This window comes from Orcinus orca, chromosome 3, assembly GCF_937001465.1.
Source record: "Orcinus orca chromosome 3, mOrcOrc1.1, whole genome shotgun sequence".
Lineage (NCBI taxonomy): Eukaryota > Metazoa > Chordata > Mammalia > Artiodactyla > Delphinidae > Orcinus > Orcinus orca.
The window spans coordinates 65,958,889-65,975,058 of record NC_064561.1 but is presented as its reverse complement, the minus strand read 5'-3'; the positions used below and the strand labels follow the sequence as shown (position 1 = coordinate 65,975,058).

The following is a 16,170-nucleotide window of genomic DNA, read 5'->3' as shown; positions in this document are numbered from 1 at the left end:
ATATCTTCACTCCTATCTGCTTCCTAATGGAACAGAACACTCAGTTTCAGTGATTATTCTATTTAGTGATTACTCAAAAATTTCCTTGGACTTAAAATTGTTCCCTGGTGACAGAGGTGTAGTAATGGGGTTGGAGGTTGGATCATCAGTTGTGATGAGAGTTTTATGCCCCTTATTCTTGCAGGTATGAGCCTGTTAAGGCTTGTAAAAAACAGAAGCTACTTTAGTTGTGTGCTATACCTGAATATATGGTCATATCTTCTTTGCCCAATGAGAAGACCATCCCCCAAAAGTTTTAAGTCAACTTGAAAATAAAAATTTTTAGGACTATAAAAATACAGTTCAGTGTCCACTTATAATACTTAATTTATTAATATTGGTCACTTACGTGTAAAGTCAGTATAAGCACTCACATGACATTGTACAATTTTATTCAAACACTTCATGTGTTTTTTCAATATTAATGTCTTGATTATCATTAGAACCATATTTTGATTCTCCAACACAGTGGTCCAGAGCATATCATTAGAATACAGCTTTTTTTTTTTTAATTTGGAAGTTTTTGTAGCATTATTTTGAAGTAGTTTCAAACTTACAGAAAGTTGCAAGAATAGTATAAAGAACGACCATATGACCTTTACCCAGATTCACGAATTTTTACCATTTTTCCAGTTAGATCATTCTTTCTCTCTCTGTATGGGTGTGTGTGCATATCACAGTCACACACACACATACACACACACATTATAATTTTTTCTGAACCATTTGAGAACAGGTTGCATATACCATGCTTCTTGGCTTCAGTGTGTATTTTCTCAAAACATTCGTTTATGTAACCACAGTTACATATCCAGGAAATTTAACATTGATAAGATATTTCATCTAAACAATATTTCATATTCCCATTCTGTCAGTTGTCCCAGTGATGCCCTTATAGAGCATTTTGTTTTCCTCCAGTACAGGAGCTTATACAGCATTTAGTTGTCATATGACAACTTTAGTCTCCTTTACCCTAGAACAGTTCCTCTGATGACATTGACGTTTTTGAAGAATATCGGCCAGTTCTTGTATAGAATTTGTTCATTGTGGGTGTGTCTGATGTTTCCTCATGATTAGATTCAGGTCATGCATCCCTGATCAAATCCTACATAAGTAATGCTGTGTTTTTCCCGGGTGCCACATCTGGAGCAAAGGATGTTCCTCTGCCCTCCGTGGTCTTGTTGATTTTGATCACCCAGTCAAGGTACTTTCTGTTTTCCCCACTGTGCTGTCACTATGTTTCCCTTGTAACTGATAAGCGGTCTGTGGGGCGGACACCTTAAGACCGTGCCCTTCCCTCATCAGACTTTGCCTCCATGGAGTTAGCATCCATTGACAATCCTGGCCTGGGCTGACCTTTACTGTGATGGTCGCAAAATGGTGATTTTGCAGCTCTGCCACTCCCCCCACATTTATTAGTTGCCTTTCGGTGTGCTATAAGGAAGCGTCCTCCCGCTTTCTACCTCCCTCCTTCTCTCCTTTCTTTCCTCCCTCCCTCCCTCCCTTCCTTTCTTTCTTTCTCTCTCTCTTTCTCTCTCTCTCTCTCTTTCTTTCTTTCATCTGTCTGTCCATCCATCTTTCTACTGTCAGTGTGGACTTTTGAGTTCCCATTTTGTTCATTAGGCTAAATCCATTACTGTCCTTGTTTATTATGATGCTCAAAGTGTCCAAGATACAGCACTTTTGAAATCTTTGTGTTGTGCTGTCACTGGAATTTATTCCCTAAGCCACAGAAACACAGTTGAATGGTTGGTGTTTTCATTTGTCCTTGATGCTCCAGGGTAGACACTCTGTTGCTTTTTAAGTATACTAAGTGACATCCAACACTTGCAATGGGCATTCACACCCTGAAAAATAATTATTAAGTGTCTGCTAAATCTGTTTTCATTTTGTCACTATTGTTTTTTAATCATATCTGCTATGTGATGTCTATAAGCATCCAGAACTCGTATTGATTGAGGTCCTTGCAGGCTAATAATGCCAATCATGCCTTCTTTCTCTAACAGTACTTTGTTGTTTGAAATAAGGTAATTGGCCAGGCACCTGATAAAATCAGATACTGTCAGAATTCGTCTGTAGGGCATCTGCCTCTTTCCTGAGGGATAATTTTGAGGGACAAACTCCTTAGATTACATTTGAGCATTTACAGTTACTTCTGTTCCACATGTCTGGTGTCTCTGGGTTTTCCTTGTCTGCTTTTCAGATCTTCTTGAGTTCTGCTAAAGTAAAAATTAGGGGTTTGGAAGTAGGTCAGAACCCCTGTACGTGTGTGCACATGGTCGCAGAACAGCTGTGTGGGAAGCATGAAGCCATCACACCAGATGGGAACAGTGACAAGCACTCTGAGGAGCTTTTCTGTGTTCCTTCTCAGTCACCTTACTCCTGTCAGGGGAGAGAAAGGAAACTTCAGATGGAGATTGATAATATGGGAAAGTGAATTAATTTCCCCAGGGAACCTCTACTTCCCTTATATTTTAAGACCCATCGGATGCAGCATTTAGTGGCAAGCAGTGTTCCTTGGTCCTTGGGGAAAGCCCTGGGTCGGTTCCATTTCCAGCTTGTGGAATCAGATTTCTGCCTGTTTACGTCTAGCTGGTGTGGGAGAGTATATCGCCCCTAGAAACAGTTTAAGGATAGGTGAGCATTGTGAGTTACTGGTTGTGTGTTTTTCCAGCATGCAGTGGACGTGTAGAGATGTTTTATGGGGAATATTACCTTGCAGGTCATTTTGGAACTTCCTGGGTGAAGCACTACTGTACATATCAACGGGATTCCAAACAAATCACCATGGTACCATTTGACCAAAAGTCAGGAGGAAAGGGGGTGAGTTCATTTTTAAATTTCATGCTTGATTTGCTTGGTTAACATATGATGAGTATAATGCATGTTTGAAGTTAACACCTCCAATTTTCACTGTAATTTTCTTAATTTTTATACAGTAGTTCCAGGAGGCATGGCACCTGAAAAAGTAAATAAAACAAGATGATTATTTTGAGCGCTAAGTTACATTGGCAGCTGCAATTAAGAAAGCTTTTTGTATTTCACATATATACAGTGTTAAGTGTGTATAATGTGTTTAGATGCTAGAAATTCTTGGATGACCTCATCCTGTGAAACTTATTCTTGTCACTCTCACCCAATACCCAGAGGGCTGCCAGTTGGCAGTTTAGATGTCCCAATTATCTGTTGCTGTGTAACAGGTCACCCAAAAATGTAGCGACTTTGAAAACAACACCAGTCATTTTAGCATTTCCTACACCTTCTGTGGGTAAGATCTTTGCGGAGCATTTGGATAGATGGTTTGAGCTAAGGGTTTCTTATGCTGTTTCAATCAGATAGTGACTGGAGCTGGATCATAAGGGTCTGAAGCAGCTCTGGGCTGGTCAGATATAGCTCTCTTCGTTTCTCCTGACCTCCTCTCCCATTCTCTTCCTTCTTTTCCTCTTGCTCTGAATAGTCTCAGGGCCTGTCCTCTGGCCTCTCTACGTGGGCTATTTTGGGTTTCCTCACAGCATGGCAGCCTCAGGGTAGCTAAAGGATTCAAGAGTGAATATTCCAGCAACAAAAGGAGACCCTGCAAAACCTTTTAATGACCGAGGCTTAGAAGTCATATTGCCTTAGGTTGGCCCCATGTGTTGGTTGAAACAGTCATAAAAGCCCACCCAATTTCAGTGTGAGAGGACATAGGCCCTGCCTCTTGATGAACGGAGTATCAAAGTCACATTGCATTGAAGAGCATGTGGGATGGAAGGTATTCTTGTGGCCGTCCTTGGAGGAGATAGTCAGGCTGCATCTGCGGGGTCCCCACTGCTGGGAGCTCCTTGCTGTGCCCCAGTGGTTCTCCTTTCCTCTGGGAGTACTCTGTCTGTCTGCATTTTCTTTTTAGGTGATCTGTCTTTTCTCTCTGGCTCCTCATAATATCTTCTTTTTTGTGTTCTTTTGGTATTCTACATTTCATTATGACAGTCCTTTCTCTGATTTTTTTTCTTTTTTTCCCCAATCTGTTGTGCTTAGGCATTTTGGCCCTTCTGGATTTGAGGATTGGTGTCTTTCAGTAACTTTGGAAAATTCTCACCAACTATCATGTTGAATATTGCCCCCCTCCCCATTCTTTCTTTTATTCAGTATCTCCTTCTGGAGATATTTAAATATTTTTTAACAAAAATATTTATATGTTTCATTTCTTTGAATCTCTGGACTCCGCTCTGGATAATTTCTTTTGTTCTGTCTTTAGTTTAAATAATTTTTCGGCTGTGTCTAATCTGTTGATAAAGTAGTCCTCTGTAAGTATTCCAACCCTGGCCCTCTTCTCTGTGGCAACTTTTTGTGTATCCTGTTGGGTTTGCATATGTGCGGGCATTACAGTGTAGAGGCTAAGAGCACTGGCCCTGAGGTTGGACTGCCCGGGTCAGTGATGTCACGCTGTTGTCATTACTGTTAGCTACTCCCCCGTGCTGTCCCCTTGCTCTCTGCCATTTCCAGTTTTTCTTCCTGGCTTTCTTTCTCTTAGACCACAATGCAGGAGTTGATCAGCATCTCTGTACTTCCCTGTATCAAGGCAAAAAAAGCCAAGGCTCTTTTTTTTTTTTTTTTTTTTTTTTTTTTTGCAGTACGCGGGCCTCTCACTGTTGTGGCCTCTCCCGTTGCGGAGCACAGGCTCCGGATGCGCAGGCTCAGCGGCCATGGCTCACGGGCCCAGCCGCTTCGTGGCATGTGGGATCTTCCGGACCGGGGCACGAACCCGTGTCCCCTGCATTGGCAGGCGAACTCTCAACCACTGTGCCACCAGGGAAGCCCTAGCCAAGGCTCTTTTAATGTGTCTTGTTATCGGTAGAGTTGACTTATAAATAATCTCAGGAAAGCAGATATGTGAAAATATCAAAACATAGAGAAATTACAGAGTTAGAAGGAGTATTAAAAATCTCTGTTAATAGGAGTTCCTTACTATTCATGAAATGGAAATAGAGTTAGGTCTGCCTTTCTTGGGTCAAGTCATAGTCCTTTTCTAACTCCTAGTCCTAGAAATCAGATTCACTGAGTCATTCTCTCACACAGTCTTTATTTTGGGACCATTTATCTTGTGCTTTCCTAAAGCTGGAGTGAAGAACTCTCTTGTATTTTCTCTACTGCTTTCTTACCACGCTTGAAAGTGAAGGGCAGAGACGAATTATGGTGTGTGTTTGGGACTCCTTAGACTTTAGTGGGATAATAGGAAACACCTCACTGAGTTGTTAAGAGGTTTATATACATTAGTGTATGTAAACTTCTTGGGACTGAGCCTGACACATAATAGAGGCTGCCATATTAGGAGCTTGATATTATATGAAATAATTTTTCTAGTAATAATTACTTATATTTAGATTTTGTTTTATATTTTTCTAAAACATTGTCCTTGATCATCCTGTTTTATCCATTTTTCCTACTTTACAAAAGAGGAAATTGGGGGTTGGAGAGAGAGAATGATTTCTAAGGATGTATGTGGAAAGAGTTACTTTGAACCAGTGCTCAAACCCTGATTCTGGAGCCTACATCTCCTGATTCTGAGGTTCATCATCATAATCAAAGAGAATAATACTGTATATGTGTCAAATAAAAGTTTTCCATGACGCCACTCTGTTTCCTCATCCTCAGGGTGAGGAAATGTGAAGACTGGCTGTCCAGCGGTGATGTCTTCTCAGTTTATACAGGAGAATCATGTGACGTCATTGTATGTGTGCTTGTACAAAGCTCTCCTAGGAGCTGGCGGCAGACTTAACGTAGAATATAGGGTGTTTTCTTTTCCTAACACGCTCTTTGTCCACCCTGTCTCTCCTTCCCTGTCCCTTTCATTTGGATCATTTTCCTTTGAAAGTACCTGCTTTTCTCTTAGCTTCAGTCCAGGAGATGTGAGCAGATTTTCTGCATCCTCTTGGAGACAAGGCCTGTGTGTGGTGAAAGACAGTTCCCCGCGTTCTATCCTGTGAGATGAGGGTGCTCTCTTTGGGAGCCCTAGAGCAGCCCAGAGCTGACCCCGTCCCTTTCCTGGCTTGAAACCCTTCATATGTTCCCACTGCTCACAGTATACAGACCACAGTCTGCATGATCTGGTCCCTGCTTCCCTCAAGCCCTTTCTCAGCCCAGTTTCCCTCTTGCACGAGGATTCCGGACGCACTGGCTTCTCTTCAGTTCCCCAGGGCTCCATGGACCCCCACCACAGGGCCTTTCCACCTGCTGTTCTCCACCCCTGATCTGTGCTCCTGGTTTTATCTCCTGTAGATCCTTCGGGTCTCAGCCCAAGAAAGCCTTTGCTGACCTTCCTGCTGAGGTCACATCCCCTTAATGTAGGTGTTTGTAGCACAGCATGCCTCTTTTTTTTTTTTTTTACATCTTTATTGGAGTATAATTGCTTTACAATGGTGTGTTAGTTTCTGCTTTTTAACAAAGTGAATCAGTTATACATATACATATGTTCCCATATCTCTTCCCTCTTGCGTCTCCCTCCCTCCCACCCTCCCTATCCCACCCCTCTAGGTGGTCACAAAGCACTGAGCTGATCTCCCTGTGCTATGCGGCTGCTTCCCATGCCTCTTTTATTGTAGTGTTTGTTACGGTTGTAACTCTTCATTTATTTGTTTAAGTGATTGTTATCTCCATCCCCTGTTTTTTTAACCACGAGTACTTGAACAGATCATCTTTATAGATTTTGCCTCATATGGAATGGTCGTCTTGGGAACAGCGTCTTATCTTCTTCTTATTTCTGCTTATATTTGACAATCTTTTATAGTTCCCCTGTTTTCTCCTATTTCTCAGGGACACCTCCCCCTAAGCTTTCAAAGTGAGAGGTAGTCCAACGCCATTAAATCAGAAATAGAGTTAGACGTTAACATGGTCAGAAGTTCATATGTTTGGGCATTTCCAGTCATACATTTACGTGTTGCAGAAGGAGCAGTTCTCAATCTGAGAAATTAATCTTAGCCATTCAGTAAAAGACAATAGATGTAAGACTTGTGAATATAAACTATCTCTTCCTAGGTCTTCTGTGTTTTGTGTGCTGTTCTGATATTAGTGGGTGGTTAAGTTTTACCATACGCAGTCACATTTCCTATTATTCAACAAACTAGGCAAGTTTGCTAATTTCCCCCCTAGTTTAGGAAAAAAGATTGGCAGATATAGGAGAAAAAGGAACCCTAAAAAATTCCTACGTGACAGGAAGAGAAGAAATCAGGGGCAGAAACCTCTATGTTTTTAGACAATAAATTAGTCTTGTGCGATAAAACTGTTGCATTCCATTTGTACAATGGAATACTACCCAGCAATAAAAAGAAATAGGCCCTTTTTTTTGGTACCATGGATTTTAAAAATTACCTTTATTGTTTTAATGTTTAATTTTTATTTTTTTTATTGACGTATAGTTGATTTACAATATTACCTAAGTTTCAGGTGTAAAACATAATGATTCACAATTTTTAAAAGTTATACTCCATTTATAGTTATTATAAAATACTGGCTATGTTCCCTGTGCTGTACAATATATCCTTGTAGTTTATTTATTTTATACATAGTAGTTTGTACCTCTTAATCCCTATCCCTATCTTGCCCCTCCCTCCTTCCTTATCCCCACTGATAACCACTAGTTTGTTTTCTGTGTCTGTGAGTCTATTTCTTTTTTTTTTCCCCTTTGCGGTACGCGGGCCTCTCACCGCTGCGGCCTCTCCCGCTGCGGAGCACAGGCTCTGGACGCACAGGCTCAGCGGCCGTGACCCACGGGCCTAGCCGCTCCACGGCATGTGGAATCCTCCCGGACCGGGGCACGAACCCGTGTCCCCTGCATCGGCAGGCGGACTCCCAACCACTGTGCCACCAGGGAAGCCCCTATTTCTTTTTTGTTCTATTCACATTTGTTTTATTTTTTAGATTCTACAGTTACTATACAGTATTTGTTTTTCTCTGTCTGACTTATTTCACTAAGCACAATACCGTCCAAGTCCATCCATGTTGTTGCAAATGGCAAAGTTTCTTTTTTAATGGCTGAGTAGCATTCCTGTGTGTGTGTGTGTGTGTGTGTGTGTGTGTGTGTGTGTGTGTATACACCACTACTTTTTTTTTTAACATCTTTATTGGAGTATAATTGCTTTACAATGGTGTGTTAGTTTCTGCTGTATAACAAAGTGAATCAGCTATACATATACATATATCCCCATATCCCCTCCCTCTTGTGTCTTCCTCCCACCCTCCCTATCCCACCCCTCTAGGTGGTCACAAAGCACCGAGCTGATCTCCCTGTGCTATGCGGCTGCTTCCCACTAACTATCTATTTTACATTTGGTAGTGTATATATGTCCATGCCCCTCTCTCACTTTGTCCCAGCTTACCCTTCCCCCTCCCCGTGTCCTCAAGTCCATTCTCTACATGTGTCTTTATTCCTATCCTGCCCCTAGGTTCTTCAGAACCTTTTTTTTTAGATTCCATATATATGTGTTAGCATGCGGTATTTGTTTTTCTCTTTCTGACTTACTTCACTCTGTATGACAGACTCTAGGTCCATCTACCTCACTACACATAACTCAATTTTGTTTCTTTTTATGGCTGAGTAATATTCCATTGTATATATGTGCCACATCTTCTTTATCCATTCATCTGTCGATGGACACTTAGGTTGCTTCCATGTCCTGGCTCTTGTAAACAGAGCTGCAGTGAACATTGTACACCACTACTTCTTTATCCATTCATCTGTTGATGGACACTTAGCTTGCTTTCATATCTTGGCAATTGTAAATAATGCTATGAACATTGGGGTTCATGTATCTTTTTGAATTAATGTTTTGTTTTCTTTGGATATATACTTAGGGGTGTAATTGCTGGATCATATGATAATTCTATTTTTAGTTTTTTGAGGAACCTCCACACAGTTTTATGTAGTGGCTGAACCAATTTACATTCCCACCAACAGTGTACAAGGGTTCCCTTTTCTCTACATCCTCACTAACATTTGTTATTTGTGGTCTTTTTGATGATAGCCATTCTGACAGGAGTGGGGTGATACCTCATTGTGGTTTTGATTTGTGTTTCTCTGATGTTGAGTGATGTTGAGCGTCTTTTCGTGCGCCTGTTGGCCATCTGCGTTTCCTCTTTGGAAAAATGTCTATTCAGGTCTTCTGCCCATTTTTTAAGAGGTGTTTGCTTTTTTGTTGTTGAGTTGCATGAGCTGTTTTTATATTTTGGATATTAACCCCTTATTGGTCATATCATTTGCAAAAAGAAATAAACTTGATTTGTACGACATGAGTGAATCGCAAATGAATTATGCTGAGTGAAAAAAGTCAGACGTAAAAGAGCATTCCATTTGTATAAAGTTACAGAACATGCAAACTAATCTGTGATGACAGAGAACAGATTCAGTGTTTACCTGGGAATGGGCTGGGTGGAGGGATGATGGATTACAAAGGGACTTACCAGGAAACTTTTGGGGCTGATGGAAGTGTTCACTACCTTGATTGTGGTGATGATTTCACAGATGTATACAGATGTCAAGACTCATAATTTGTATGCTTGAACATGTGCAATATATTATAAATTTAAAAATTATACTTCAGTAAAGCTGTTAAAACATATTTATTGCACACCTACTCTGTTCCTGGGCCTGTTTGGCCGCTGGTGACACAAGGGTAAGCAAAAACAGACACAGTACAGTATGCCCTCAAGGAGCTTAGAGCCTAATGAGGAAAGAGACATTATTTGAATCATCACTTACAGCAACAGCAAATCTTACCTGTGATCAGTGCTGTGAGGGAAGGAGGGGTACATGGTGCTATATGAACATGTCTGGGGGTGTTTGACCCAGTCCAGAAATGTTTCCCTGAGAAGTGACCATTGAACCAAGGTCATAGAAATCCAGAGTTGGAAGGAGACCTCAAGGTAATCTTGTTTCAACTCTTATCAAACCTATAAATTAAACCTATTTAAGCCAATATCAACAAGAATTTAACCTAGCATGGGTTGATGCTGTACCATCGTCATCTATTAGTACTCAAGACATTGGGCTCTAAGTATTAAACATGGCTCACAGATTTTATTTGCATGAGGCTGTGGTCTGAGAAGGTTTATGACCAACCTTCCACCTCCTGTGGTCCTGAACACTCAGGTTTGAGAAGATGAAATGACCACTTCTGTTTATGTGGCACGTTTGTCCTGGAGAGGAGCATGGCCTGAGTTCTGGCCTCATCTTGATAGTCTCTGTGTTCCCAACAGGGAGAAGATGAATCAGTCACCCTCAAATCCTGCACACGGCGGAAAACAGACTCTATTGAGAAGCGGTTTTGCTTTGACGTGGAAGCAGTAGACAGGTGAGTAGTTGTCACACTTTTTCTCGGGAACAAACATTGCCAAATTTGGATTTCTTTTCCATTCATTCAAAATTTTCTGTTTTTTTCCCCCTCTTTCCCTTCTCCATATAGACCTCAGGCCAGTTACTGATTTGCAAGAATCAGTATAGCCTCCCCATCCTATAGATTCAGCCCTGAACCCCTGATTGGTTCGTTTAATTTTAATGTCAGGGATTCCCTTCTTGGGAATGTGTATTATGTCTCAGGAGGATGAATATATGTTTAAAGAAAACTGTTTAGCATGACTGTTTCAGCTCTTTAAAATATTTTACTTAAAAATTTTTATGTAATGATTCAAAAGGAGTTAGGTAAAGGGAAAAGTGGAAGAAGTTCTATCAATTAAAGAAAAAGCTTTTATGAGAGAGTAGCATTGACATGTATACACTACCAAATATAAAATAGATAGCTAGTGGGAAGCAGCCGCATAGCACAGGGAGATCAGCTCGGTGCTTTGTGACCACCTAGAGTGGTGGGATGGGGAGGGTGACGCAAGAGGGAGGGGATATGGGGATATATGTATACATATAGCTGATTCACTTTGTTATACAGCAGAAACTAACACAACATTGTAAAGCAATTATACTCCAATAAAGATGTTCAAAAAAAATTTTTTTTTAGTTACAGTATTTCGCCTACCACTGTGTGTGTGCATCCAGGAAAGAAAGCAAACTGCTTTCGATATCAGTCTTAGGAGAGGGAGCTCTGTGTTGTGTTCCTCAAGATTTACAGTCTCATTAAGTTGTACCATTTCATGGTGTTAAGCTAGTTTGACAGCATTCCAGTTCTTTGAGACACTTTACTTGGCAACAGGTTAATTCTTTGAATGAAAGCCATGAGTTAAGCTTATTTGAGCTGTCTATTCAAGATCAGCAGTGCTAGCACAAAGATCCTTAAATCTCATCATGATTGTCCTATAATGCTGTTAATTTATCGCCTTTATATTTTACTTGTTTTAAAAAAGCTACACCACTTTGTCAAGCCAGTATCTACCCTGTCTGGGACGTTTACCTGTGGCCACTTTACGGCAGCTGTAGAGGATCTGGAGCGCGAGTACCATCTGGCGTGGGCTGCTCCATGTGCTGCCAGGTTTGAAATGCCTTCTTGAGGCATGGTGTGTCCCTGTGTTGTGGCCCCTGAGGCTGCTAGGGCGCCCGGGGAGAGAGCATGCCTGTTTAGCCTAAATCAGACGTTCATGGAAACTAACCGTGTCTCATGAGCAGTCTAGTTATTACAGCTTTGGCTCTCAAGTCAGGCAACCCGGATCTAAATTTTGACTTTGCTGCTTAGTAGCCATGTGACTTTGGGCAAATCACTTAATCTTGCAGGGTCTTGATTTCATTCTCTGGAAAATGAAGATGGTTATAGTACCTGGTTCCTAGCATTGTCAGGATTCAAGAAGAGAAGGCATATAAAACACTTGGCAGACTGGCAAATAATAAAAGCTCAACAGTTAGCCTTTGTTATCTGTTAATTAGCATGTCCTGCATGTTTACCTGACTTGATATTTCAAGAGCTAGACTCTAAATGCAGAGAAATCAGTATCATTTGTAAAGAAAAGAGAGTACCCCAATCGTTCACCATGTGTGGGTTGTGAGAGGGGAAGGGAGTGGAGAAGGGCTGTATGGTGGGGTAGGTGGAATTGGGGTAGCAAAGGGGGATTGCAAAAAGTGTGCCTCAAACTAAGATGATGCTTGACTTGAAACAGATCCTGAGTCAGGATGCCTTAAGCCCTTGTAGGCATCTCCTCTATTCTAAGCATGGAATTTACTGGAGTTCATATTGTTGGAATCCATGAAAGATGGATTAGCAGATGTACTTGTGTGGAAATAGAGCCAGTTGTTTGATGCTGGTCAGCTGAATAGTTCCCAGAGATGATCGCGTGTTTGCAGGACTACCTGGGTGAGGGCAGTGCCCTGCATTGCAGCTCTTGTTAGATTTGGAAATGAGGTCAATGATTCTTTCTGAAGCTGAATTGTTTTCTTCTTCAGAAGTCTCCCAGAAGTTGCCGAGAGTTGCTTTTTAGGCAATTAAAACTCACCATGGTTCCTCCATCTCATTTCCACCCTTACCAACACTTCCTACCGCCTTCCCCCTGTATTATGCCCAGAAAAGCTTTGCACGTCCCAATTATAAGCTGAGAGCAAATGTGTCACATTCAGCATACTGAGTGGGTTTGGGAAGTCGATTTCTTCTAGGTCGTCATCTCTGGTTCCCTTGGCATGAAGTGGAGGGGCATGCAGTTGTGGAGCAGTATGAGGCTGCTCCATCTCCTCTTAATAAGCAGGAGGGGAGTAGATAGTACTGTTGTATTGTTTGTAGTTTTGATGTTCTGTGTATTGTGATGCTTTCTGCCTGGGGAGAGCCTGCCCCCTTTCAGGGCCGACCAGTTCTTAGAGTCAGCCGAGGGCTCAGCGTGGTGAGCGCCATTGATGTGTGGACTTCCGGTCCAGAGCCACAGCACCTCTACTGGCTCCAACAGCCCAGGAGGCAATATTCCTCTACCAGACACCTAGGGGCCACTCCCACAGCCTATTAGCACCTGTGAAATTATTCAGACCAGCCACTCCTAAACGGTTTACCTATCCCCGCCTTGCCTTTGCTGCGGAAACTCTTAACAAAGGTCGTGGTCTAGGCTCTCCCCTCCGACCACTTCTGCCTCCTGGATGGTGTTGGCGCTTTCCCATGTGGCCCTATGTGGTGTGCCAAGTGTCCTGTTTCTAACACCTGTGAATATAAGAAACTTGGTTTGCCTGAGCCCCTTCTGTGTCTCCTTTTGTGGTCACACCTGACTGGCCATCACCCGAAATAACACAGAACATCAATGAAACCCCTTCTCTCCATTTTCTATACAGGTTGTCGTCTTTGGTCTCAAAGGTTAGGGTACTATTGGCAGTATTTTCTTTAGTGTCTTTCTGCATTTGCCCCCCACATCCAGGAAGGGACTGAGGTGAGAGGGAAAAGGCATTCCCACACACTCAGGGGAGGCGTTCCTGGGAACTCTGCCCGGAGCCCTGTTCTCTGGAAAACTCCTACACCTTGCTTTTTCACTAGCGTACTTTAGCAAGGAGAGGGTGTGCTGCTAGCTGTCGTGCTGTCTTTTCAACCTTCCACAGACTTCTCAGCTTCTCCCTGCTGAGCTGGGCAGACAGAGGGGCAAAATGCAAAGTTTAGCACCTAGGAAATGAGAAAGTAAAAGAGGGAATGGTTATATTTAATAGCATGAGCTTTTAGACTGTCCCCAGAGTATGTTAACCTGTAGCATGGATAATCATTATGTAGTATCTATTAGTGTTCTATTCTATCAAAATATTAATACATGCTAAAGTGTGGATTATTTGACTTAGAATATGTGATGATGTGTGGTTTTAAGGTTGAATACTTTCATCCTTCAGTCTCAGTGATGATGTTTCACGTTGCTCTGTAGCAGAAGCTGTAGCCTTTAGGAAGTGATGTTCTAGGAGGTCGGGGGTTGCAAGCTGATGACATCAGTGTCTCTTACTGTGTGGTGAGAACCACTCACTCTCAGCATCCACAGGGGTGCTTGTTAGAACTATAGCTGTAGGCCCCAGACCTATATAATCTGACTTTATGCAAGAGAGACCCTGAAATCCACTTTTTGAATAAGCTCTTCTGTTACCCTCTATTCTTAGTCAGAATTGGTACATTAAACAGCAGGCATATCACAGTACAGTTTTCTCAGAGCACATGAAAGCATTTTCCTTATTAGAAACATAACAAGCAAGAGTAAAACAAAAATAAAAAAACCCTCAGGCTTCTTTACTAAGGAGCTTAATTCTTAGCCTTGTGGAGGAGAATATAGCTAGTAGTAAAGGTGATCACCAGCCTCTGTTACAGGTTACCAGGAGAAAAGCAACAGCTATAATAACCACAGTCAAACCCACTTTTTTAGTTAACTATGGAGGTGGGGTGAGGGGACCAGCAGTAAGGGAGCACTTTCTGGAAGCTGAACACTGTTCATGTATTTCATGTAATTCACATGTAATCCTCACTACAGCCCAGGGTGGCTTGTGCTCCAAGTATCTCATGGTACTGAGGAGGAATCTACAGTTTAGAGGGTGAGTCTTACCCAAGTCTCAGGTGGGATTTGAACTGAGGGTCGTAGGACCTCATTGTAAGGCACTTTGCTGCCTCAAAACTCAGGGTTTTTAGAAACATTTCGAGTGATAAGCCCAGTGCTATCTGTACTTGGATTTCAGGGCCACCACTGACAGTCCCCTTGCTGACTGAAATCTGAGGAGGGCTTTCTCACTCTAATCATTGGCATTTGGTGCGTAAACTAATGGTGGGTGAACTAAAGCAGCACACTTGCTTCTGTTCCCATATTTCCTGCCCTGTACCCTTCAGAGAGCCCTTGCGTGACTAACAGTTTAAAGAGGCACTGCAGAGAGAGCACAGGCCAAGCACAGGGAACATGGTTCCATAAATGCTATGTATTTTTTGTACACCTCTTCTTTTACCTTTTATTCTTAAGATGACACTCATTTCTGTTTATCTCAGGAGACTAGCATAAGTAAGAAGTCAAAGCAATAGTGCCATTTATCAGTTGATTGTTTTCATTGTATCCCAACGCGTTGCCGTCAATTTGTTAATCCTCAAATCCTGCTGGTAAGGGGTTAATCTCTGACATTTCCGTCCTCTGGGAAGAACTGTTGTGACTCTGACCCATGAATGAGCTAGAAATCAAATTAAGGGTTAATCCAGAGCTTAGGGATTTAGATTTATAGTTCTTGAACTTCTTGTGTCTTTAATACCGTGGATACATTTCAGAACGTTACTTTTAATTCTTAACATCTAAGTTCTCCTACAACTTTAACATCACAAAACTAGACCTGTACTCCCTTCTCTGTATCCTCCATCCTTCCATATTGACTTCCACATAATTATATAACTCTACGTAATTACATCGCATCTATCCCTTTTCTCTAGTGTCTGCCTTTTTTTTTTTTTTTTTTTTTTCCTTTTTCACAGTACTAGTTTTGGGGGGAGGTTCAGACCTAAGAAGATGCTGAAGACCCCTGGACTTTTCTGAGCAAATGTTGTACAGGCTCATATTAGCTCTTCATGCCTTTGGCTTTCTTTGAAGAGAATTTTATTGTTTGCAACACTGAAAAGTGAAAGTTAGTAGAAATCCTTGTGACTTCAGTTCCAAACTGAAAAATTGCTTAGACCGAGGTACCATGTCCATCAAATCAATGTGATGCTTCTTTGAATTTCCCTTCTGGTTTTGTTTTTCAATTCATTTTCAGGACTCTAGCATTTAGAATATTACATGGCTTTAAATGAACATGTGTGGGTTGTAGTAGTTGTGGGTGTTGCTACAGCATTCTCCGAAGAAGAATATTTTCTTATTTTCCTAGAAGATATTTGTTACGGCTTGAGTCGTGTACCTCCCAAATTCATACGTGGAAATTCTAATCTTCACTCTCTGACAACGAAAATTATTTGGAGATAGGGTCTTTGCAGAGGTAGTTGAGTTAGAATGAGGTAATTAGGGTGGGCCCTAATCCAGTATGACTAGTGTCCTTATAAAATGGGGTAATTTTTTTTTTTTTTTGCGTTACGCGGGCCTCTCACTGTTGTGGCCTCTCCCGTTGCGGAGCACAGGCTCCGGACGCACAGGCTCAGCGGCCATGGCTCACGGGCCCAGCCGCTCCGCGGCATGTGGGATCCTCCCAGACCGGGGCACGAACCCGTGTCCCCTGCATCGGCAGGCGGACTCTCAACCATTGCGCCACCAGGGAAGCCCAAA

At 42.0% G+C, this 16,170-nt stretch overlaps 1 protein-coding gene across 6 annotated transcripts in view; it reads left to right on the top strand.

Annotated features, from left to right (window-relative positions):
* The window catches only part of ARHGAP26 (Rho GTPase activating protein 26), a 488,078-nt gene that overhangs the window by 144,315 nt on the left and 327,593 nt on the right, over positions 1-16,170 (top strand). For all 6 annotated transcript variants that reach the window (XR_004477116.2, XM_033406543.2, XM_033406546.2 and 3 more), the window contains 2 exons: positions 2,762-2,862; positions 10,267-10,361. Coding sequence is in view for 5 of the 6 variants with exons in the window: in XM_033406543.2 (XP_033262434.1) it covers positions 2,762-2,862; positions 10,267-10,361 (196 nt within the window). In the remaining variant the exon portion in view is untranslated. The remainder of the gene's footprint in view (positions 1-2,761; positions 2,863-10,266; positions 10,362-16,170) is intronic.